Consider the following 25737-nt stretch of genomic DNA (forward strand, 5'->3'; position numbering starts at 1 on the left):
TGGGCCAAGGCTGTTTAGGACTTTAAAGCTCAGCACCAGCACTTTGAATTGTGCTCGGAAACGCATTAACTGCTGTGCTTATGAGGTGTCTGCTGAAATCGTCTGTGGAACAGACACAGGATCACACGTGAAAAAAATTTCAGCGCCTTCAATTGTTTTCTTAAGTGTTATGTTATAGAAGGGGAGGCTGTGCAGTTAAGATGCCTTTCAGTATTGTCGAGTAAAGTTTTGAGTTTGAAAATTACATATCGAACATACTTCATTTTCTAGCATCCACCCGCTGAGTAAACCAAATTTTAGTCCATCGGCAGTTGAGCAGCGGGGGAATCTCTTCAGGTATTTTTTGCAGCGTGAAAAAATAACAACGGCAGACACTTGGGCCCAAACATGCCCAGTCCAACCTCCCATTGGTTTTAGAGCTGCATAATGTTTTGTTGGGACAGGGGTGGCACTGTAGGTTAAACCACAGGGCCTAAGACTTGCTGATCAGAAGGTCAGCGGTTCGAATCCCCATGACAGGGTGAGCTCCCATTGCCTGGTCCCTGCTCCTGCCAACCTAGCAGTTCAAAAGCATGTCAAACTGCAAGTAGATAAATAGGTACCGCTCCAGCGGGAAGGTAAATGGCATTTCCGTGCACTGTTCTGGTTTGCCAGAAGCGGCTTAGTCATGCTGGCCACATGACCCAGAAGCTGCACGCCGGCTCCCTCAGCCAATAAAGCGAAATGAGCACCGCAACTCCAGAGTCGGTCACGACTGGACCTAATGGTCAGGGGCCCCTTTACCTTTTTAATGTTTTGTTGTAAGTTTCCGAGGGCATTTTCCAAATCAACTGTGGCTCCTAAAATCCTACATCCTCACAGAGACCCCAAGTTTCTAGCCCTCGTGATGGAGGCTTTGAGGGCTGTGTGTAGCCATTGCTCCAAACCAACAAGGGAGCCACTGTGATACAGTGCCAGACTAGGACCTGGGAGACCAGGGTTCAAGTTCCCACTTGACTGTGAAGCTCACTAGGTAACCTTGGAGGGGCCAGTGGCTGCTTCTCAGCCTTGCCTACTTTGCAGGGTGGTTGTGAGGATACAGTGAGGGAGGGGGGGAGACCCCTGCACCCCACCTTAAACTCCTTGGGGATAAGGTTGTTCTAGAAGTATGTGTCTTCTTGCAACCCCTTTTGTGTTGGGCTGCTTCATCCCTTCTCTCTTCCTCCCTCTCCTCGATAGGTATCTCATGTTCATGAAATTGGCTGCGCTGCAGCTGATGCAGCAGAAGGCGATCAAGCAGGAGACCCCCTCCCCTCTGGAGAACGGCGGGAGCCCCACTTCCTCCTCCTCCTTTCCCGAGAACGGGGTGGAGAACGGCGAGGAGAAGCCCCCCTCGGAGGACAGCAAGATGGAGGACAGTGTCGCAGGGCTGGACCAGGTGAAAGAGCTCACGGAGACGATTGCGTCGGACGATGGAGCAGGTAACCTGGCGCGCTCTCCCACTGGGAACACTGCCGCCACCCCAAAAAAGAGGGAGACCCCCTTTCCTGTGCATGAAGAAGCCCTTCCATTCATAAGAACAGGGTTTTTATGCTGGATCTGAGGTAGACTGCGTCTGAACCTGTAGGATCCATTTGGTCTCCTCCTCCATTCATTTGCTTGCTTGCCTTTACAAAGACTGGTACAGTGGTGCCTTGCAAGATGAAATTAATTCGTTCCGCGAATTTTTTCATCTAGCGAATTTTTCGTCTTGCGAAGCACGAAATCCCATAGGAATGCATTGAAAATCAATTAATGCGTTCCTATGGTCAAAAAAAGTCCAAACAAAGCCAAATTTGGTACAACAAGAGTTTATTAAGTGCTCTTTAAAGTCACACATACTGTAAAGAGCATTTCAAAATTCAAACCCAGATTTTTTTTAAAAAAACAGCAGAGTGGCCCAATGGTCACAGAAAATCATAAGAATGCAGGGGGAAAAAACACAAGCTTCCAGATTCTTGCAAACCCCTCCCCAACACCAAGTCCTTGAATTCCAAACACCCCAACCCAAAATCCAACCGCCCCAAAAAAAGTTTTAAAAGCTTAACTTACCAAATGGCTGCAAAAGAAGATTTGGAAAAGCTTCAAAAATCACCAAAGTCTTTAAAAACTTCAAAAAAGGCTACTATGTACACTGCGTTCTATGAGTTGCTCCTCGAAGTCAAGTCGCAACTGTATTAACAGTGTTAAGTAAAAGGAAACAAACTTGCAAGACGTTTTCGTCTTGTGAAGCAAGCCCACAGGGAAATTCGTCTTACGAAGCAGCTCAAAAAACGGAAAACCCTTTCGTCTAGCGAGTTTTCCGTCTTACGAGGCATTCATCTTGCGGGCACCACTGTACAAAGTCATTTGATAGTAATGAGTTCCCTCGGTTACATAAAACCCTTGATAGCCCAAATCTCCTTCATCTCCTTTTGGGGAAGTACGTCAACCTTTGGATCGTTTTGGTTGTCCTTTTCCAGCTCTACAGCTTTGAGTTGGGAAGAGGTGAGTGGTACCAGAACTGGACACAAAAATTCCCAAGCAGATCCAGCACAGATTTATATAAGGACATCATGAAACTGGCAGGTTTTGGGTTTTTTCCAGTTGTACCTGGAAGGTCATACTACTTCCACCTTTGCAGTTGGGGGTCAGGAGCCTCCAGCCTGTCAACTGACCTTTGCCCACTGCAGGTGGCCAGTGAGGCTGTGCTCCCCGCTCCCACTTGTGACATCATCTGATGGGTGGGGTTAAATTTTGCATTGGCTTTGTGTGACATTTACTCAGCGCTCATCAGCTATCATCACTTCTCCTCCTTTATTATACAGTGGTACCTTGGTTCTCAAACTTAATCTGTTCCGGAAGTCCGTTCCAAAACCAAGGCACACTTTCCCATAGAAAGTAATGCAAAATGGATTCATCCGTTCCAGACTTTTAAAAACAACCCCTAAAACAGCAATTTAACATGAATTTTACTATCTAACGAGACCATTGATCCAAACAAAATGTACTCCAGTCACACAATCAATCAGTAGCTGAACTGGGTTCCACACAGTCACAAAAACAAACAAAAAGAGCCGCAGAAACAAAAACGCAAAATAAATAGCAAAAACAGACCTCAGCGTAACACTTAAAACAGAAGTGTAGCACTCAAATCAGAAGTCTAACACTCAAAATGGAAGTTTGGCGCTCAAATCGGAGCACGTTGGGCTTCCGAAAAAAGTTCGCAAACCGGAACACTTACTTCCGGGTTTGCAGCGTTTGGGTTCCAAGCTGTTTGAATACCAAGGCGTTTGAGAACCAAGATACCACTGTATTGTATATCACCCTATGCCCGCAGGTTTCAGGGTGGTTCAAATGATAAAATCACATCATCTGCTGAGCAGAGCTTAAATCCTACTCAGGTCAGCAACGTTCCATGCAAAGCCCTTCCTGACTCAATAAGGAAATTTGAAAGCTCTGCTTAAAATGGAATTGGGGGGGGGGGTCTTCATTTTAGCAGCTGCTTTGTGATGTCCTGGGGTTGACTGGTCTGCAGCCCCTCCCACCTGTCAAATTTGGCCCATGAAGGCCAATCCCAATAAGGATGCTGGTCCTGACTTACACGCTTAGCTCAGTCGGTAGAGCTCTTACTCATCTCGGGGTCGTTTGTTCGAGCCCCACGTTGGGCAAGAAGATTCCAGGGGGTTGGACTAGATGACTCCACAGTTCTATGATTCTATGAAGCTGAAAAGGTTCCCCATGTTTGCTATGCAACCCACTTTGTCTCTTTCACCCAGTGGACCCCAAAAGCCGAGAAGTGATCCAGAATGCTTGCAAAGCTGTCGGTTCCATCAGCAACACGTCCTTCGATATCCGGTTTAACCCAGATATTTTTTCGCCAGGTAAGAAGGCACTTCAGGTGCACTTGGAGTCCTTTGCAGCACGTAACCCCTTCCAAGTGTTTGACCCTTTTGAGTTTGCATCTTTTCTTTCGGACACTTAAGAGTTGCTCTGCACACAGAAGCTCTCAGCTTTTAATCCTCCCAGCATCTAAGTTCTGTATTTCCCCCAATGCATCTTGATCCTGCCTTTCTTGTCAGCAATGATCAAAGCAGCTACTAAGCTGCAAGAAACAGTGTCTGAGAAACAGGAGAAGAACCATGTACGCCCTCTTGAGATCCTTGGAGGAAAGGTGGAGTGTGAATGCTATAATGAATCAATAAATCACAATTCTAGGATCCGCAGCAAGCCTTGGGGCCAACACACGCTTCCTGTGCAATTGCTAGGAGAAGCTCAGACGCATCTACTTCTGCTGGCACAAACCATAGATAGCTGAGCCCATTTTTGTCCAAACTGGTTAACATTGGGTTGTAGCAAACTTTAAGTTTATATTCAGAGTAGGTCGGTCCCTTGAAATCAATGGACCGCAAGTTAGTCGTGTCCATTATTTTCAGTGGATTTCTTCTAAGTGGGACTAATATTGAAGTACAACCCATTACTTTGACCATCGTTAAACCAAGAGAAGATGGCATACAAACTGACATGGGTGGACAGCTCAGTTTGTTAGAGTGTGGTGCTGGTAATGTCAAGGTTGCAGGTTCGATCCCCCTATGGGGTGGCTGCATATTTCTGCCTTGCAGGGGGTTGGACTAGATCAGGGAACTTGGGTCTCCAGCTGGTTTTGGACTACAGTTTGCATCATTCCTGACCATTGGTCCTGTTAGCTGGGGATGATGGGAATTGTAGTCTCAAGAATAGCTGGAGGCCCAAAAGTTTAGGAAGCCCTGGACTTAGATCAGTGGTGGCCAAACTTGGCCCTCCAGCTGTTTTGGGACTACAGTTCCCATCATTCCTGACCCACTGGTCCTGTTAGCCAGGGATGATGGGTGTTGTAGTCCAAAAACAACTGAAGGGCCAGGTTTGGCCACCACTGACTTAGATGATCCTCAGGGTCCTTTCCAACTCTAAAATTCTGTAATGGCTTGAAACCATGTTAAGCCATCTGTCTGGTTGAATTGACGGGTCCTGACCTGAAGCGAAAGTGAGAGGTTTGTTTTTATTTATTCAATTCCTCCGAGGAGCTCTAGGTGGCCTGCATACTTCCCTCCCCTCCTCCCCATTTTTATCCTAACAGTGAAGTAGCTTAGGCTGAGACTGAGTGACTGGCCCAAGGTCTCCCACTGAGCTTCATGGCCTGGTCTCCCAGGTCCTACTCCAGCCCTCTAACCACTATACCACACTAGGTAAAGGGACCCCTGACAATTAGGTCCAGTCGCGGACGACTCTGGGGTTGCTGCGCTCATCTCACTTTATTGGCCGATGGAGCCGGCGTACAGCTTCTGGGTCATGTGGCCAGCATGACTAAGCTGCTTCTGGCGAACCAGAGCAGCGCACGGAAACGCCCTTTACCTTCCCGCCGGAGTGGTACCTATTTATCTACTTGCACTTTGACGTGCTTTCGAACTGCTAGGTTGGCAGGAGCAGGGACCGAGCAACGGGAGCTCACCCCGTTGCGGGGATTCGAACCGCTGACCTTCTGATCAGCAAGCCCTAGACTCTGTGGTTTAACCCACAGTGCCACCTGCATCCCTACTATATCACACTAGTCCTATCTTATTCCTGGGCAAATGGGGGGGGGGCTGCTGTGAGCCCCATGATTTCCATATCGTCCATTCTAAGCTATGGTTTAGTGCAATGTGTGAATGTAGGCCACTCTCTGACCTGCTGCAGGAAGGCTCCTATCTAATCATCCTTCCCAGAGTAACATTGAAGGGGAGGCAGCTTTGGCCAGTTCTGAGAGGTGTGTATTTTTTCCCCCAGCAGGGTTGGGCAGAAATCTTGCTAACAGAAATATATGCCATAAAGGCAACTCTCCGCTTAACACAGCAGTTGCATTCCAGGGATAGCACACAAAAGCCAAACTCCCATCTAGCCAGAGGCGGGTGAGATTGTCAAAACCCGTTTTTTCTCCCTAGACACCCACCCTCTTTTTAATATTTTTAAATTTAAACTTGTTAATTTAAATTACACGCAGGTAGTGTGTGTGTGTGTGTGTGTGTGTGTGTGTGTGTGTGTGTGTACATACACACGCACATATATACATGGCCCTTTTCCCATCTGGCTGATCTTCCAGCTTCCTTTCCCAGCTGGCTGATCTTCCTTTCCTGTTTTCATAGGGGTCCGCTTTCCAGAGTCCAGCAAAGAGCAGATTCAGGATCAAAAGCGGTTGCTAAAGGACGCGGCTGCTTTTCTGGTGTCCTATCAAATTCCAGGCTTGGTGAGTGAATTTGCGCCAGGAGAAAGGGGGAGAGAAGAGGGTGGGGAGCAGTCTTTACATAGGAACGGCATAGGAAACGGCCTTATACTGAGCCCTAGACCCTCCGTCCATCTAGTTCAGTATTGTCTGCACGGACTGGCAGGAGCTTAAGACCAGAAGACACTCCCATTTCTGTCTGGAGATATCACTGTAGATTGAACCTTCTGCATACAGAAAAGCCAGGTTTGCTAAGTTCTGCTGTGTGCATGTGTGTGTGTGTTTTCTTCTTCCTTGGCAGGTGAAAGACTGCCTTGAGCACACCATGCTCCCGATGGACGGCGCCACCTTGGCCGAAGCCATGCACCAGCGAGGCATCAACATGCGCTACCTGGGCAGAGTGGTGGAATTCATCACCAAGACCCCTGGCCGGGCTCAGCTAGATCACATCTATGTAAGCCTCAAATGTTTCTTTGTTTTTTCCCTAACTTCTAATTGCCACTTAAAAATAAATAAATAGATGTTGTTGTTGTTTCTTGAGGATTATTTGCCCTGGCAAAGATCCAGCTCGGATAATGTCTTTCATGAACCTCAGCTTCAAAAAACCACATATATTAGGGCTGCCATACGTCTGGGATTTTCTGGGTACATGCTGTGGTGCTGTGGTCTAAACCACTGAGCCTCTTGGGCTTGCCGATCAAAAGGTCGGCAGTTCAGTGTGTTTCTTGTCTCCTGCTTGACCTGTTCGCTCTTTTGTCCCCCCCCCCCCCAATTTGTTTCCTTGGAACAGAAAATTGGAATCACAGAACTGATCACCCGGTCGGCCAAGCACATCTTCAAGACATACCTTCAGGTACAAATCAGATTATGCAACCCCAAACACCTTCCCTTACATGCCCTCTCCGGTGCAAGGGTTGCCTGCCTGTCTCCCTCCCTCCCTCCCTCCCTCCCTCTCTCTCTCTCTCTCTCTCTCTCTCTCCCTGCCTCTCTGCCTCCCCCGCCCAGTCCCGGCCTTCCCAGATCAAGAGAGAAGCCATTTCCTCCTTAGGCTTCTTCCACAGGTTGCCTAGCAACCGGAAGCACAATCTCATTAAGGCCTAAAATAAGTGCAGGGCTGTGTGGTTGAGGGAGAACCAGTGGCAACTTGTCTGTGTGTGGTGTGTGTGTGTGAGTGAGAGAGAGAGAGAGAGAGAGAGAGAGAGAGAGAGAGAGAGATTCAAAAACTATTCCTTCATGGCTGAGCTTGTGTTTTCGTCTTCCGCACTCAGTTGGAAAGGTTTTTAACAAGGAAGGGAGATGGCAAGTGTTTGTGTGAACTTGTGTCAGACCCACAGCGTAGTTAATGAAAGCCTGGTGTTCCCAGATCCCTGAGAAGCTTGGGGGGGGTTGCACAGGGTTCCTCTTTCTCTACCACCCACCCCCCAAAAATGCTTCTTCAGCGCATGCAGCAATCTGCTCGGGTTTGTTTCCAGAGCAGTGACTCCTCCAAAATGCTTTGCATGCTAGTTGGGTCTCCCAGCCGCCTTCCGCAGTTGTGTGTGTGTGTGTGTGTGTGTGTGTGTGTGTGTGTGGAATCCCATATGGGGCTTCTGGCATCCGGATGCCTCAGCTGGGTAGGGACGCCCACAGCGTAATAGCTTCCCGCCCCCCAAAAAATCCAGTTCAGTCTTGTTTCATTTCATTCGCTTTTTCGGCAAATCGGGTGCAGAAGATGCAACTAATCATTCTCGAAAGTTTTGTTAGTTATTGATTTTCAGTGGTACCTCAGGTTACATACGCTTCAGGTTACATACGCTTCAGGTTACAGACTCCGCTAACCCAGAAATGGCCTGGCGTGCTCTGGTCCATGGGGTCATGAAGAGTTGGACACAACTAAACAACAAGAACAACCCAGAAATAGTGCTTCAGGTTAAGAACTTTGCTTCAGGATGAGAACAGAAATCGTGCTCCGGCGGCGCGGCAGCAGCAGGAGGCCCCGTTAGCTAAAGTGGTGCTTCAGGTTAAGAACAGTTTCAGGTTAAATACGGACCTCCGGAACAAATTAAGTACTTAACCCAAGGTACCACTGTACTGCCATTCCAGGTGCAAGCTCCTTCTGTTAATTCACAAAGCCCCGAATGACCTGGACACAAAGTAGTAGTAGTAGTAGTAGGAATTAATAATAGTAATTTTATTATTTGTATCCTGCCCATCTGACTGGGTTGCCCCAGCCACTCTGGGAGGCTTCCAGCATTAATAAAAAAATAATAGTCAAACCTTGGCTCCCGAACGCCTCCGTTTTAGAACATTTCGGCTCCCAAACCGAATGTAAATGCTCTGGTTTTTAAACGTTTTTCGGAAGCCAAACCTCCGACGCAGCTTCTGTTTGAGTGCAGGAGGCTCTTGCAGCCAATACGCCTCGGTCGTCGAACATTTCGGAAGTCAAACAAGCTTCTGGAACGGATTATGTTTGGCAACCGAGGTTTCACTGTAAAACATGAGACATTAAAAACTTCCTAATACAGGGCTGCCTTCAGAGTCTTCTCAACGTGGTACAGTTATTTGTCTCCTTGACATCTGATGGGAGGGTGCCACTACCGAGAAGGCCCTATGCCTGGTTCCATGTAACTTCACTTCTTGCAGTGAGGGAACTTCCAGAAGGCCCTCAGAGATGGAAAGCACCTTCAGGACTGCTTGATTCCTCCTCAATTGCCAAGGCCTTCTGAGGGGGCACTTTTGGTGGTCCCACATATCCCTGAGGTTTGTCTAGCCTTCACCAGGGGGTGAGACTTTAGCATGGTAGGTCCAGCTCTGTGGAACTCCTTGCCAATAGAAGTTGGGCAGGAGCCATCCCTGCTCGTTTTAAGACATCTCATAAAAAACGTGTTATTTGGGCAGTCTTTTCAAACCTGAGATGCTTTGCCAACCAGCTCTTTCTTATGTGGTTTAAATTTTTTTATTGTGATACTGTGTTTTTAGTCGACATACCACTTTGCGATGGTTTTTATGAAAGTGCAGTTTATACATCTTTAAATGAACAGATGACTAGCTGGGTAGTCCTGAGGGAGTTTTCCTCTGTATGTTTGGTTGAATGTCTCCCTGCCATGTAGAAGGCCTGAAGTAAGGAAAACGAAAGCTCTCTGTTCCCTGCTCCTCAAATCACACACTGCTTGCGTTGGGTTTGCTCAGTAAGGACTTTTCTCCCCGGACTCTGTTTGCATTATTTGACTTCACTAACATGTAGCGTGCTAATGGTCTCCTCTTTCCCTCCCACAGGGAGTGGAGCTATCAGGCTTATCAGCTGCCATCAGCCATTTCCTCAACTGCTTCCTCAGCTCCTTCCCAAACCCCGTGGCCCATCTCCCGGCCGATGAGCTGGTCTCCAAGAAAAAGAACAAGAGGAGGAAAAATCGGAATTTGGGCGCCGCTGACAACACTGCCTGGGCCACCATGAGCCCTCAAGAATTGTGGAAGAACATTTGTTCGGAAGCCAAGAGTTATTTTGACTTCGGCTTGGAATGGTACGTCTTTTAAAAAGAAAACCTAGGAAACTCACAGCTGTTGTGTGTAAGGATTGCTGTCAGTCCCTAGTGAGGGATCCACGGTCTTCCACACAATATTGGACTCCAGAGCCCATCAGATTATATCTCCAGCTTGCCCTGTGCTCTCCACTTGACTGGCATCAGGATGTGACTTGGGCAGTGAAGAGCTTAGGGGTAGGGTTGTAGCTCAGGGTTAAAGCACCTGTGTTATGTGTGGAAAGGTCCCAGGTTCAAGCCCCGACATGCCCAGGTAAATCTGGGAATGGCTCCCCTGTGAAGTCCTAGTTTGAAAATGTGGCTCCCTCTGGTGTGTTGCTTCCTTTTGACTCCCCCTTCTCCTTTTTTTGCAGTGAGAGTGTTGACCAAGCAGTGGAAGCATACAGTCTACAGAAGGTCACCTTGCTACGTGAGATCTCCCTCAAAACTGGAATCCAGGTGAGGAACAACGTACACAACCTCCAAGTTCTTCCCCCTCGCTTAACCCTCCGAACACAACTTGGAAGAACTTAAAGACTATTTTAAAAAGGCATTTCCCCCCCCCCCACTCTTTAGCTCAGTTTCTCAAACTTGGGTCTTCCGCTGTTGTTGGACTACAACTCCCATCATCCCTAACTCTCAGGACCAGTGGTCAGAGATTATGGGAGTTGTAGTTGCAACAACAGCAGGAGACCCAAGTTTGAGAAACACCGCTTTAGCTGGAAAAGGCTCCCAAAGCAAGTTTGCAAATATCAGCGGTAAAACAGCCCCAGGCCTTAAGCTCTCAAAATCTTAAGAGCAACAGCACAAAAGGAAAAGGAACTGGGAGGGAAGAGGAAGGAATCGCTCATTCTTAGTTACTGAGATCTTCTAGCGAACAGGAGGGACGCATTGCGTTCCTGCCGCCACTAGGTTATGCAATGCCACCTTAGATTAATTTCTAGCTTTGCTGATAGAAACTGTCATGCATCCCTTTCAGTAATCTCCCTAAGAAGGAACTTTCGCTTGAGGCAGGAGAAAAGTACAGTAACTGCTGGATTTTAACCATTATTTTGCTGCTGTTCTTCAGCAGTCGTAGGTGCGGCCTGCAACCCACACACCACGTGGTAGAGCCTAATCCAATTAATTCTGCAATCTCCACCTACACTCTTAGTTTAAGACTGTGACTAAGAGGATGGCTCCCAATTGAGTTGCCCACGATGCCTGGTTCATCTGTAACTCGTGGGGAACCTTTGGCCCTTCAGATGTTGGCTGAACTCCAACTCCTCCTCTGCAGCAAGGATGGCCAGTGGCCAGGGATGTTGGGAGTTGTAGGTCAGCAACAACTGGAGGGCCAGAACGTTCCCCACATCTGCTCTGAGCCATGGTTTACAAACCATGGTTTTAGCTAACTGTAGCTGGTCTCGTGAACCCAGCCCCTGCAGCTTAACTATGGTTTATAAATCATGGTTAAAATGAGATAGTTGACTAGGTTTTCTGTTTACAAGCCTCATTTGGTCACCATTAACCATGGCTCACTATTACGTGCGAACCCAGACCTCCTCCTTTGCTATGTTCAAGGAGCCATTGCCACCCCACAGCTGCAGAGCAGCTCAAAACTCAAAGAGCAGTCAATGAGGGTCAGGTTTTTTTTGGGGGGGGGTGAGAAATCCTGGGTGGGGGTGGCAGCAGAAACACAGATGCCGAAGGGGCAGCATACGCTGCGTAGTTCCTCAGATGAAAATGTCCCTATTATCATTGGAGGGTATTAAAATCTATTTTTGAGAGAGGACCTTGCCATTTCTTTTCTCTTTTGTTTTTACTTAGATAATATAATATAGTGCTTTTTTATGGGGGCATTTTGTGAATCTTTGTACTTTTGTCCATTTATTGTATTTATTTTTCCCGATTTGAACTATAAAATTGGTGATTTTCTTGAGTCAAAATGAGAGTACCCCTAAACATGTTTTTAAAAGGGGGGGGGGGGAAGCACTGCACATATCCAGCATACAACATAAAAACAAGATTCCAAAGAATCTCCTGGTCTTCCCTCCTCCCCTTTGTGGCTCCTGTTGTTAATCATTTCCTGCTGCATCTTTTATAATAATCCAAATCTTTTACCTCTCCATTATGTCCAAAATTCACCATTAAACTGCAAGTGTTACTCCAATCCTATTAACGATTTTAGCAGTTTACGATTTTAAGATAAATTATAAAAATGTCCCCATTCCGTATTAAAATTTTGGTCTTCCTGATTTCTGATTCTTCCAGCCATTTTTGCCTTTTCAGCATAATCCATCAGCTTAATCTTCCATTCTTCTCTGGTAGGGACTTTTATCTTCTTATCATCATCTTCTTATCATCTCTGGAAAGTTTTAGTTAGATTAGTTTGCTTTTTATTGCATTGTATTGTGGAAAAGCTTCAAAAGAAATTTTATGGAAGCAAGCAACAGGATCAGCCTATATTGGGAACACTGCTTGTCGATAGCCGCCTTAAACTGTGGCATCCAGAACCCGGACGCAGGACTCCCAATTAGGGTTGGACCGAGGCAACATAGAGTGGTTCTTAACAACTGGCTTTCCCTTTTCTCTTAGGAAAGGTATGGAAGCATTTGTGTGTGTTTGTGTTTCAGATCCTTCTGAAAGAATACAACTTTGATAACCGCCACAAGCCAACATTCACAGAAGAGGACATCCTCAACATCTTCCCGGTTGTGAAGCACGTCAACCCCAAAGCCTCGGACGCCTTCCATTTCTTCCAAAGCGGCCAGGCAAAAGTGCAGCAAGGTATGACTTGCAATGTACTTACTGGCTGTGAATTTGGTTTCGAACAAAGGTGGATAGGTCCTGGGGGTGGGGTTTAACCTTGGCAGCCCAGGGGCTCTTATAAACTGGATCCTGACTCCCTGAGAAGTTTAAAAATAAAAATTTTACCCAGATCTCTGTGCAAGGCATGTGGCAGGAAGAGAGGCACTTATTTTGCAACACGTATGTACTGCACAGTCATTGGGGTAGGGTAGGGCAGAATGGAGGGAGCCCAACACTAGGTGGCGCCAGTTCCAGCAGCAGACACAGCCACGTAATTCGTAGCATTGCAGACACTGAAGGGGCTGCAACGGTGTTCTATTCCAACTCCTTACAATGCAGAAATCGCTTGCCCGATGTGGGGCTTGAACCCACGACCCTGAGATGAAGTGCCTCGTGCTCTACCAACTGAGCTGTCCAGCAACGTTGTCCTCTTCCTCCTCCCTGCTGAGTTCTACAAGTGGGCAATATGGAGACAAAGGAGACGTCTCCCTTCCCCAACTGGTTGTGAGCAGCAGGGTGGGGGCAGATTGAGAGGCGGTGGGGCCAGTGCCCCATTTGCACTGATAAAACCAGCCTCCACTCCTTACATCCTCCACATCCAGAAGAAAAGGCTAAGGGGTAAACCCTACACAAATCTGGAGTGAATCTCTAAGATGGTTGGATAATGCCTTGTACATCTACTTTCAGCAGCTCCTGCAGCCAGGCTGGTGCCAAACGTATTGCTCTGCTTTCCTTTGGATCACATCAGTGACGCTGAGAGGGAGGGTCTTGTCATTTGGGCCTCCACGTGCACTGCCCAGGCTTCGTCACTTTGGTGCTGCTAATGCAGCGGTTTTGACTTCACCTCCAGAGGTGCACTGTTGTCTCTCGAGACAGACGGATGCCAACAACTGCTTATAGTTAAGCATCACCTGCAATCTCAAGCGTGCTTTTTCTTTGCGCATTTCAGGTTTCTTGAAGGAGGGCTGCGAGCTGATTAGCGAGGCCTTAAACCTGTTCAACAACGTGTATGGCGCCATGCACATGGAAATCTGCGCCTGCCTTCGTCTCTTGTCTCGCCTGAACTACATCATGGGAGACTACTCAGAGGTACGGGCAGCCCTGACCTCTCGCTGCTCCCAAATCTTCTGCGTTACGTAGGCAGGAGGCCTGCTGGGTTGGGCCAAAGGAAGGCCTCTTTAGTCCGGCCTCCTGTTTCCCACAGTGGCCAATCGGGTGCCTCTGGGAAGCCCACAACCAGGGCAGGAGAACCAACAGGAGTCTCCTTCTGCTCACTCCCCAGCCACTGGTGTTTAGAAGACACCTGCCTCTGAAACCCTGAGGGCTAACCGTAGAAGTATAATGATTTTTAGCCCTTGGTGGGTTTTAGACAAATTGGTGGAGGGAACTCGCCCACATCTTGTGGCAATGAGTTCCGCATGGTGTGAAGAAGTACTTCCTTTTTCTCTCCTGAGTCTCCCCCACCAATTATCTCTGTTGGATGACACCATTGGGCTATAGGCTGACATTCCTTCCCAAAGAATCCTGGGAACTCTCGTTTAAGCATTCTGAGAAAGCAAGAAAAAGCAACTGGTTTTACCAAGCCCAAACCCGAAAATCTCCTGGGGGGTTTTGTGAGAGGCGGAGGAGGTTTTGTGTTTTCCTGGCTTTTCAACTCTTGTCTTCTTCCTTTCGTTCCAGGCCTTAAGTAACCAGCAGAAAGCAGTGCTCATGAGCGAGAGAGTCCTTGGGATAGAGCACCCCAACACAATTCAGGAATATGTAAGTAGCAGACAGTGGGGAGGGTTGAAGGATTCTGCAGCAGGCAGCTGAGGAGTCAAGGAGGAAGCGTCATGGAAACACCCCCCCCCCCCGCCCACAGAAAACTAGCACATCAAGGAGAAGGCAGAACCCTTTTCCCTGAGGTGCTAGCTTTTGTGATTTCTCAATGCGGGGAGATCTTGAAATCGGAACATTCCAATTCCCTTTATCATTTGCATTTGTAGTCCCCCCCAAAAAAAAGAAAATCAGCCCACTTTTTTACCATTGAGATCTGTTGCCTACAAGTGGCAGTCTTTGGGGGGTTGGTGTCAGAGTTCTGAGTTTCTCTCCCCCCCCCCCCCCGGAAGTTGGGCCACATCTGCACCAAATAAGCATTGTTATAGCATTTTAACAGTCACTGCTTTCCCCAAAGAATCCAGGGAACTGTAGATTATTAAGGGGTGCCGAGCGTTGCTGGGAGACTCCTGTTCCTCTCACAGAGCTACAATTCTGAGCTCCCTAGGAAGGAGAGTTGTTGGTTGAACCTTTCTGGGAATTGTAGCTCTGTGATGGGTATCAGGATGCCCCCATCAACTCCAGGCACCCTTAACAACCTGCAGTTCCCAGGATTATTTGCGGGGAAGGCCTGACTGTTTAAAGTGGCATAAGAGTTCTTTAAATATAAGGTGCAGGTGCAGCCTTGGATTGTGTGTTCTTCCCTTGGTGGAGGCAACTGGGTTCTGCACCAAAACATTGCAGCGCAAAGTCCTGCCTGCTCAGGACGCAGCCTGTTCCATCCCCAGCGGCAAGCAAATTTTATCTTCATCCTAGCAGTATTCCATAGTCACTGAACACACACTATCCTCACCAGGTTATCTTTGAGTTCCTTCCACCCACCCCCAAATCCTAAAGAAGTGTATTTCTCCAAACTCCCATCCCCACCCCCCCTCCAGCTGCTATTACCATGAATGATGCCAGTTAGGACTATGGAACTAAAAGGCATCACAGTCCAAATTTTGGAAACAGAAGGAAAAGATTCTTTGGTGGGGGGGGGGACAGCAAGGAGGGGTGGTTCTGACTTTTAACCGTTTTGTTTCTTGTTGTGATTATTATTAGTGTGTCTAAATTGTTCATCTGCAACCAGATTCTCTCTTACACCTCTTGTAGATGCACCTTGCTTTGTACTGCTTTGCAAACAGCCAGCTGTCTACAGCGCTCAACTTGCTATACCGCGCACGCTACCTCATGCTGTTGGTGTTTGGCGAAGATCACCCAGAAATGGCACTCTTGGATGTAAGTTTAGCTGTTGGCCGGCCAAGGTCTCTGGAGCCCCAGTTAAAGAGCCTGTGTGGTTTCTGCAGACGGAACACCTAAAGCTGAACTTGACTTTTTCCAATGAGATGCAGCGTCTTGAAAAACCTCTGCCTTTTGCATTTCCTTTGCCCTTGTGGGCTTCTAGTTCTGTGATTCAGCAGACTTGATTCTGTGCTGTATAAATCTTTTTTAGAAATTCCCTCAATAACCAAAAGTAACTGCAACAGATTGTGGGGGACGGGAGAGACTGCTATCTTCCTGTGTCCCTTGTTTTCAGATTTGATTTAAAATATTGTATATACAGCATTGTAAGGATTATGATCGTTCATTTTTATGCAACGTTTCTGACAAGTTGAAGTTCTTCTATTGCATAAAAATAGGGGGGTGGGATTCTCACCCCCTGCCGCACCTCTGATCACTGTGTGTCCTGTATGTGCCATGGGGGTAGATTAGATGGACAGCCTCCTTAGGGCTTCTTTTGTGTGTGGGAAGGCCGGCTCTAGCACTAAAGGTCCACTTCTGGCCCTGCCTCACTGGAACATTGCTTCTGTCCCTAGAACAACATTGGCTTGGTCCTCCATGGAGTGATGGAGTACGATCTCTCCCTGCGGTTTCTGGAGAATGCGCTGCTCATCAACTCCAAGTACCACGGCGCCAAGTCTCTGAAAGTTGCACTCAGGTGAAACGCCCAATCCTGTTGTTTGCCCAGTGGGGAGGGAGGGGCTTTCACAGCTAAAATACATGCATTATATTAAGGAATGCCTCTGCAAATGTGTCTATTGTGACCCGCCAGCCACGGAAATGCAATTGATCAAACATTACATGAAAGTATTGAAAAACACTGTTGAGTGTTAAGTTGGTGGGGAGGCGTCTGCCAGACCTGCTTCTGCAACCGAATTCTCACCACGTGCGCGATCGCTTTTCAACCATGCGCAGAAACATCATTCTGCTGTCTTCCCTTTTTGCATCCTCTCTGCAGTCACCACTTGGTCGCCCGAGTGTACGAGAGCAAAGCTGAGTTCCGGTCGGCTCTGCAGCACGAGAAGGAAGGCTACACGATCTACAAAAACCAGGTAAGGGTCCCTTGCTTTGCTTTAATACATTGGACGCCTTCTGTTTCCGTTATGTATGTGCATTTGTTTAATATACATATAAGTATTAATAAATATCTCTGTGTGTTTTTGGCTAGCTTGGTGAGCATCACGATAAGACCAAAGAAAGCTCGGAGTACTTGAAATATCTGACTCAGCAGGCTGTGGCCCTGCAACGCACAATGAATGAGATCTACAAGAACGGATCCAGCGCCAACATTATGCCCTTGAAAGTGAGTTGCCCAGAATGGCTTTGGCAGTAAGACGTAAGACGTACCTCTTGATTTTCCTTGTCTGAGGAATTAAGCAGCAATGCGTAGCACACTTCAGTGTCCAGGAGTGCTGTTCAGTTTACTCTGCTTCACCACTACTCTGGGATTTTTACTCCCATCTCGTCACAAGAGCTCGGCCGTGGTGTTTTCCTGTCTCATAGCTTGGCATTGCTTGTCTTTGCAATATCCTTGGAGCAGTGGGGGTTAAACAGTTGATTGTTGAAGATCAGCCTGACCACTTTACAGCTGGACAGGGACCTGAACTTGGGTCTGGGTCAAAGCCACACTGTTGATCACATTAGTGTGTGTGTGTGTGTGTGTGTGTGTGTGTGTGTGTGTGTGTAGCACTGAGGGCTCTAGGCAAGATAAAAATGGCAGATAAAGCCAAGGCTTAATTCATTGTAGTGCAGATACGAAGCAGCTGAAGTCAGCATAATGATCCTTTGGTGACTTGTTCCCTCCCCACTCAACTGAACTGCCAGGAAACAACTCCCTTCTAAGCCTAACCTGACCTAAAGGGTTCCTGTTCTTGGGAATCAGGCTCAGAAGGGTGGAGAAGTGCATACATTTTATTTACTTGCATCTATTTCCTGTCTTTCTTCCAACCTGGAACCCAAGGTGTGGTGTACACCTGGCTCCCAGATACCATTCCAGGCATGTTTTTTTAAAAATGTTGCTACTATAGTAACAAACCAAAAATAATACACACACACCCCCAGTGTAAAAGGCCATAGATCGTTTAATTAGCTAAAGACCCAAGGAGAAAAGAAATGTTTTTGCCTAGTGCCAAAAGATATGTAATGGAAGCGCCAGGCGCGCCTCCCTGGAGAGATCATTCTACAAATGAGGAGCCACCGCCGAAAAGTCCTGTTCTTGTGTTGCTGCCCTCCGCATTTCTCATGGAGAAGGCACACGAAGAAGGGCCTCAGATGAAGACAGCAGGGTCCAGGTTGGTTCATAGGGGGAGAGCCTGTCATTTGAGGTATTGCGGTCCTGAGCCAGTGTTCGTATCCTCATTGCTGGGAGCCCTTCCCAGTCGTCCAGTCACCAAGTCCTGTTTGTGTCAGAAACCCTGTGTTCTGCTCGCTACCCAAATCACCACCTCCCTTTATACTGGGGAAGAGCGTTGGCTGCCTCTAGGATCCACGGTCCCATTTAGGCAGCCCGGCATTTTTGTTTGCTGCTTAGAACTGTGCATTGGTTTCTTAGCCCCATGTGTTGCTTTTATTTTGTTGGTTAATAAGCTAATCTCTTGTTTCGTTTAGTTCACAGCTCCCAGTATGGCCAGCGTCCTGGAGCAGCTGAACATAATCAATGGGATTCTCTTCATTCCACTAAGGTAAGAGACCCCAAACTTTGTGTATCTGACTGTCTTTCTCTCTACCACTCCAGGAGTGGTGGTATGAATAGCATTGGATGTCGCCTCCATTGTTTTTAATGGGCAGGGGGGCCTTCAGGAGAATTTTGAGAATTCAGGAGAATTTTGAAGCTTAGGTGTAGGTTGGTTGGCGATTACAGGTCACTTCTTTGGCAACACTTCCTTTGGCCCTCCAGAGGTTGCTGAACTACAACTCCCATCAGCTCCAGCAAGCATCGGCCAGCGATTAGGAGAGCTGTAGATGAGCAGTAGTTGGAGAGCCAAATATTCACCCCCACCTAACATTAAATTGCATAGCAAACACTTCATCTGCTCTACAGTGACGGGAGTTCCTTTGTTGGGTTATTAAGTCTCTCCTATCTTTATCTGTTCCTCTAGAGCAGGGGAGGGGGAAAGGATTTCATCCCAAGGGACAGATTCCCTGCTGGACACATGGCAGGGGTGGGCGGAGCCAGGGCCAAAAATGGGCGGAGCAACTGATGCACATTTTAACATTGTACTGTAGGCTAGCACACACACACACACACACACACGACCCTCCACTCTGAATCATTATCAGAGTTCAAGGATACATTTCAGCCAGGACGAAAACACTTGAGATGCAAGGCTGGTGAGGGGTGTGACCTGGAAGAAGGGGGCGTGGCCAAGGGGGAGTCTCTAGAGAAGCTGAGGGGGGCTTTAGCCTAGTTCCATACCCCTGCTCCAGAAAGCACCAGGGCCACATCTGCATTTCCAAAACTACCTTTTGGAAAAAACTAGGAACCATCTTTTGGTATAAGACTATCAAGGAATGGCTGGACACCAAGGAGTGGGCGTTGGAGACTGACTTGGAAGAAGGGATAGGTGAACTGGGGGAGCTTGTAACAGCCAGGAGATGAAAGTCAGAGGCAGGAGAAGGGGGACAGAGAGGTCAGGCTGGTGGAGAGTCAAGGGCATGGGTAGGCAAACTAAGGCCCGGGGGCCGGATCCGGCCCAATTGCCTTACATCGGGCCCATGGATGGTCCAGGAATCAGCATGTTTTTACATGAGTAGACTGTGTCCTTTTATTTAAAATGCATCTCTGGGTTATTTGTGGGGCATAGGAATTCGTTCATTATTTTTTTTTTCAAAATATAGTCCGGCTGCCCACAAGGTCTGAGGGACAGTGGACCCGCCCCCTGCTGAAAAAGTTTGCTGACCCCTCCTCTGTCTCCCATGACCCAGGAGAGGATTGAAGTGGGAGGAGCAGAAGCAGGTTAATCCCAGGCGGAGTCTTTGCCTGCTTGTAGGCAGCTTGGATAGGAGAGAGACATAAGCACAGGTCGGGTCTTTCTGTCGCGGCAACAGCTTGGGAGATGAGCTACCTCTTGTCTACCGTCCCCTGAGCACCCCGCTCTGCGTGCTATCCCTCTGAATTTGCTCTGCCCCAGATTGCCCAGCTTTTCCCCCTTCTCCCTCCGCAGCCAAAAAGACTTGGAGAACCTTAAAGCCGAAGTGCAGCGGCGCCAGCAACTTCAGGAGGTCCTCAAGGGCAGCGAAGAGTTGGAGTCGGAAGAAAAACCCACGGAAGAGAGCGAGCCCGAAGCAAGCCCGCCTTCAGCCACGGCCCCCTAGCTTGGGGGTCTGCGTCGGGAGAAGGCTCTGGCTGTTTGAATCTGTCCCGGGGTGGGATGTAGGGAGTTGCTCAGTCTCTCCTCGGGGCGGCTTCTCCTCGGCAATGTGTTTTTGTGTTGTTGTTGTTTTTATTTTTTAATTTGCACTGGTACAATGAATACACAATGCAAAGAACTAAATTTTGAGAAATGAACCCTACCTGTCAAGGCGGGCACTGGGCACCTGAAACGGGGCGGTGCAACAGCTGCTGGTGTCCGGAGAGTCTAACTGGGGCGGGAGAATGCAGGGGTGCCATGGGGAGGGTGGAAAGGGGGCATGCGTGTGTGTGTGTACGTTTCAATCCATTTTTACCGTGTACATAAGAGATTTAATTCCAAGTGAGGTATAATAACATTTCTCAGGTCATTTTTTCTGTTGACTTTTAAAGGACATCTATAACTTTGCAGAAAAGGAACCTTCCCCACCCCCCGGGCCTGGTGGTTCTTCTCCCCCACCCCCCAAAAAAAGTTCTCCTTTTTCTTCCAACTTTTGAGGCTCAGCCCGCTGCTGCACTGTTTAAGTGATCGTGACACTATAAATATTATATATTAAATATAAATTCAGCCATATTTTTTATCTCAATGTTTTATCTTTAAGGCCTGAGCAGAGTTGGTACTGCAGAGGAAACTGTTTTGAGGAGATGGCATAGAACTTTTTTTTGGTCAAAATTTAGGAGACAGCCATTGGATTCCTTTTAGGGTTCCTCTTTTTATTCTTTAATGTCTTCCCCCCCCCTCAAAGTATTCAGATTTGTTGGGAATGTGGGGTGCGGTTTTGTTTTTTCCCAAGTTTCATGGCCCAGGAAAAGAGATGTTGTGTGGTTTTTGTGTCCGCCTAAATTCCTTGTGCTTTGCTCCCTCTTGAGCACAGCATAAGAAACAGCATCCAAAAGGAAGGGGGGGTATTTAAAAAGAAGAAAACCAAGCCATGGGATGCTACAGCTGTGATCATCCAGCTGCCCCCCTATGCCAAGTTAACTGTAAAAGCTGAATTGATGGCTTGGGGGCAGGGAGGGAGTGCTGAGTTACTAGGCTAGGCTCCCCCCATGTCAAAGCATCCCTAAAGTCTGGTATAAATTCCCCCCTTGCCCTTTTTCAACTTATACAGTGGAAAATCCCTAGTGCCTATACTTTATCTCTCTCCCCACCCCCTTCTCAAAGAGTTGTGTGAATGGCATGGAACAAAAGCACCTCGGTCGTCTCTCGCAAGTTACGCGCCCCAAAATCATACTCGAGGAGCTGAAGACTGCTGTCTCGAAAACAATTGGTTCAATTGGTGAGCTGAATTGAATCAATGTTTGGGTTGTTGTTTTTAAAAGGTTTATCTGTGAATGTACTAAACAAGAATCATGAACCTAAAATGAAGCTCTTTTCTCTCCCCCTAATTTCCTTCTCGCAGTGAAAATAATAAATTTGTATTAAATACTATATAGTGCGCAACAAGATGATTGGTGGGGGGGGGGGGGTCTTGTTTGTGTGGAGGCTTTTTGTCCCAAAGCCTCATCAGCTTTAGAACACAAGTTTCCCAAGAAGGCATTCATTGCTGGCAATGGATGCTCTGCCCAATATTCTGCTCTCGCCTGAAGGGGGAAAACGGTGATACGTTCTTCAGCTACTCTTAATAGCTCTCACTGCTGTACGTCCCTGCTATTACCGACAGGTTGAATGTGTTCGTAAGAACAATAAAGCTGATTTCCTAGCTCTGCCCTCCCTACCTAAAGAAACACACACATCATGTTGAGTTCAAAATGCAGAGTCTGGTGGTCACCACCTCCCTCCTCTCTTTTGTACTAAATTGCATTTTGTCAGCCGCCACCCCTGCTCAAAACCACAAAAGTGAGAGGTCATGTTTCTACCATGTGACTCGAATATTGTATTTTGGGGAAGGATGGGGGGGCGGGACTTGTGCTACAGACTCAGTGCAAGGGGTTGGGCAACTTACGGTCCCTGTGGCCCCATTAAACCTGCCAAAAAACGGCTACCAAAGAAAGGTGGGTGGGAGGGGAGTGTGTGAGTGAGCGACGTCATCGTAGCGTGGCTGGAAATTGCTGCTACAGTGGGCAAAATAAAATAAAGCGAAACTTTGGCATGGTTCTGGGGCCCAGATAGCGAAGGTTGCCTGTACCTTGACGAGAGTGCAATTTAGGTACATAGCAAGAGCCCTGCCCCCTTCCCTGGGGGAGAGAATGTTCTTTGGTCCAGATGTGGAGGTGGGGGGCAAGAGAGAAAAATACAGAATTTCCTTGGAAGTGTCTGAATAAAGAACAGATTTCAATGCAACCTTTACTTTAGGTTTTGTGTGCTTTGTTTTGAGTAGTATCTCCCAGCAATGGTTCCCATCAAATAAATTTGTGCCATAAGCAGGAAAAGAACCATCTGCCCAATTTTTCTCGCAGACAGTGGACAATTTGGCTTAATTTTATACTTGAAGCCAATGACAGCCTTGGGTATCTGTCTCCTAAGGGGCTTTAAGGTGGTATGGTCAGACTCTTGGCAGATGCTGTGGCTCAGCTATTCTCCCACATTATTTCCTTACGTTACAGACTACATGACCTGTATAATTTGTGGGTCCAGAGGTGTGCATTATGTTCTGGGGTGCTGCCACTACCAGTGAGAGGGAGACCCAAAAGGTCTGCCCACCAGTCCTTAGCTTAATGACCTCAAGGAGGCACACATGCTTAAGAACGTAAGAAAAGTCTGCTGGATCAGGCCAGCGGCCCACTTGGTCCAGCATCCTGTTCTCACAGTGGCTAACCAAATACCTGTGGGAATCCTGCAACTAAGATCCAGCGCAAAAGCTCTCGCGCCCTCTGTGGTTTCCAGCAACTGGTATTCAGCAGCACTGCTGCCTTCGACTGTGGAGGCAGAGTACGGCCCTCTCCACCATTAATTTGTCTGATCCTCTTTCAAAGCTTCCTAGCTTGGTGGCCATCACTGCCCTCCAGTAGAAGCAAGTTCCATACTTTCAACTATGCACTGCATGAAGGAAGTGCTTTGTCTGCTTCTTCCGCTCCCAAATGTAGGTGACTGGCTAAAAGATCACCCAGTGAACTTTGTAGCCAACAGGATTTGAGCTCGTCTCTCTGAGCCTAGTCGTCTCAATTGTAAGGTGGGAGGGCACCACAAAATGCCCATTGCACAGAAGAAAACTGATCTGCATTCTGCCCACACACACCCCTAAAAGAGTAAGCCCTTAGCAAGGTTGTCTGCATCTATCTTGGAGTGTCATGGTGCCTGACTATAGCTGCCAGGTTAGGAGCCTCACCTGTAGGCAATCTTCTCGCCATTGTTCACACACAGACTGCTTTGTAATGCTACAGGCCTCCTGTGCTTTCATCCACATTTAGCTGAGAACAAAAATCTGCTATCTAGACTATTTCTACGGTCCCGATCCAGCAAGGATAAAAGATACAGTGGTACCTTGGGTTGAAGAACAGCTTAGTTTATGAACAACTTGGATTAAGAACGCTGCAAACCCAGAAGTAGGTGTTTTGGTTTGTGAACTTTGCCTTGGAAGCAGAACAGGTTTCGCTTCCTGTTGAGTGTGTCCCATTTGTAAATTGAGTCCCCCATTGCTATGGGAAAGCACGCCTTGGTTTAAGAACGTTTTGGTTGAAGAATGGGCTTCCGGAACGGATTAAGTTTGTAAACCAAGGTACCACTGGCTCAATTAAACCATGTGAAAACAACTATAGGCCACCTCCATGAGCTGGCCTAGCAAGTTTCTAAAGAAATGGGATCTCCCCAACATACCCATCAATAGGACCAACCAGGGGGCCATTTCTCCATATAACCCAGATATCCCTTCTGCCTACCCGTGAATTAACTAGTCTTAGCTGATTAGGAAAAGGGATATAGATGCCACATTAGCAAAACAGCTGCATGGGGAGTGGCACTCAGAATTCAACCCTGCCATCACCACCCCATTTCAAATTAGATCAAACTAGTAAAATTCCACCCACTCTAGATGACAAGCTTCTTTGGTTTCAGTCAATCAGAAGGAAAACAAGAAAAGCTAGAAGATTTCAGAGGTCAGAGCTGTTAAAGGCTTACTGTGGGATAACCACTTATGTGAAGCACAGAAAATCTGTTGTTTTTTCCAATGCTAGTTAACAAGGCTGCTATCGCCTATTGTGGAAAATCAAGGTCAACGATAGTATGTAGGTAAAATCTGCTCAGTGGAAAGAGGTCGCCCTGTCAAAGAGTCGATACTAATTAGGTTAATAAAACTCTACTTGCCTACAGTTAACACAGTTGCTCATTTGGGTGTTAGATTTATTTAGGTCAAATTACATTTGTACGGCTTGAAATTAATTGATGTGGCTTCTCCCTCCCTGGTAACTTGAGGTGTTTTCTGCCCTGGGTTGCTACCCATTGGGGGAGGGTGGGGTGGCAAGTCAACCCGAAATACATGATAGTAAGCCTGAAGAGTCCTGGGTGACACTGCAGCTTCTTCGCAAGCATTTGAAAACAAATTGGCTCCAATGAGTTTTGTTTTGGTAATTAAGTATTGCAGCAACAGGCTAAGAAACCAAAAAATCCACCATTCCCACAAACAAGCTAACTGTCCTCCAGTAGGGACCTTCAGCCTCAAGTATTAATCTGGGCTACCCACTTCCAAGTGGCAAGATGTACAGGGTATTCTGCAGTGCTGCTATCTAACCATACCAAGACCCCAAGTTGCATTTACAGCAGAAACTCAGCATCCCGTTTCCAACAGGCATTGGCTAGATGCCGGCGAGAAGCTCCATCGCAGGGCCTGGAGGCAACACACAGCCACATGGCACTGTCCTTAATCATCCCTCTGAACATACTCCATTCTGTGTCACCATCAAGAAGACCTCCAAGTATGTCTGCTTTTAGATGCATCTCTAAGCCATGGTGGCCGATGCCCACTGAGACCAGCATGACAGAGACCAACAGGAGGTGGCGCCTGAGCCTGCTAAGCCTAGCTTTGCTCCCATCCTTGCCTTCTAGAAGGGGGCAACACCAACTAAGGAGGAAGCTGAGAGGCAACAGCAGCACCTGGACTGGTTGTAAGCAGGAAAGGGCCAGCTGAGGGTAGGCTGGTGGGGCAGTGCCCCATCTGCCCTTAGGTGCCAGTCTCTGCTGTCTCTATGCCCGTGGCCCTCACCACGTTCTACAACAATGAATTCCACAAGCAGAATTTGACTGCAGGTGTCCCCCGCCCCAACTTAATTTTTCCTTGCTCTCAAACTCTCGCTTCAACTAGAGCTGAAGTTCTGGGGCTGGCTGCAGGCTGTGCAGGAAACCGGCTGATAGTCTACCATGCAAGTCAGCTGTCAGGCGGGGAGGTTGGGTAGCCTAAAAAAAAAGCCCCACTGTGCCTGAGGTCTCTCTGGGGCTTCCTCTGTCCTCATTGACGTTCGCTCCGGGCAGGGTCACCTCGTGAGCTGTGGGGACTCTCCCCCGCCATTTTCTGGTTCTATTTATTTCCTGGCGCTGCACATATATGTGGTTGTGCGCTAGTAGAACACACATGGGGGGGGCACCTGTACTTAGGAAATGGAGGGTAACTGCCCCCTTTAGAGCTTCACAAGAGACAAATGTTGTGTAAGCCAGTTGCCCTGCTGTACCAGCCCACCCCTCCTTTCATCTGCTCTGCCCCACACCACTCACCCTTGCATTGCATTGTCACTTGAAGCACTGCTTTCCTCCAGCTTGAAACCCAACATGATATTCTTTTGCCATCTGCTTTTAACTGCCTAATCAAGCACAATCTAAAAGCACATGATCTTTTCTGCACCTAGACAAACAAAAAGAACGAAACGCA

General features: G+C 47.7%; 1 protein-coding gene across 3 annotated transcripts in view; it reads left to right on the forward strand.

Moving 5' to 3' along the window:
- The window catches only part of CLUH (clustered mitochondria homolog), a 74355-nt gene extending 52132 nt beyond the window's left edge, over window positions 1-22223 (forward strand). For all 3 annotated transcript variants that reach the window (XM_083714287.1, XM_083714286.1, XM_083714288.1), the window contains exons 11-26: window positions 1219-1460; window positions 3777-3881; window positions 6156-6256; window positions 6534-6686; window positions 7023-7085; window positions 9488-9732; window positions 10104-10188; window positions 12342-12495; window positions 13466-13605; window positions 14197-14277; window positions 15424-15549; window positions 16128-16249; window positions 16550-16643; window positions 16760-16894; window positions 18199-18272; window positions 19755-22223. In XM_083714287.1, coding sequence (XP_083570413.1) covers window positions 1219-1460; window positions 3777-3881; window positions 6156-6256; window positions 6534-6686; window positions 7023-7085; window positions 9488-9732; window positions 10104-10188; window positions 12342-12495; window positions 13466-13605; window positions 14197-14277; window positions 15424-15549; window positions 16128-16249; window positions 16550-16643; window positions 16760-16894; window positions 18199-18272; window positions 19755-19905 — 2071 coding nt within the window. In that variant the 3' untranslated portion in view covers window positions 19906-22223. The remainder of the gene's footprint in view (window positions 1-1218; window positions 1461-3776; window positions 3882-6155; window positions 6257-6533; window positions 6687-7022; window positions 7086-9487; window positions 9733-10103; window positions 10189-12341; window positions 12496-13465; window positions 13606-14196; window positions 14278-15423; window positions 15550-16127; window positions 16250-16549; window positions 16644-16759; window positions 16895-18198; window positions 18273-19754) is intronic.
- The last annotated feature ends 3514 nt before the right edge of the window (window positions 22224-25737 follow it).

This window comes from Podarcis gaigeae (assembly GCF_964106915.1).
Source record: "Podarcis gaigeae genome assembly, chromosome: 15".
Classification (NCBI taxonomy): Eukaryota; Metazoa; Chordata; class Lepidosauria; order Squamata; family Lacertidae; genus Podarcis; species Podarcis gaigeae.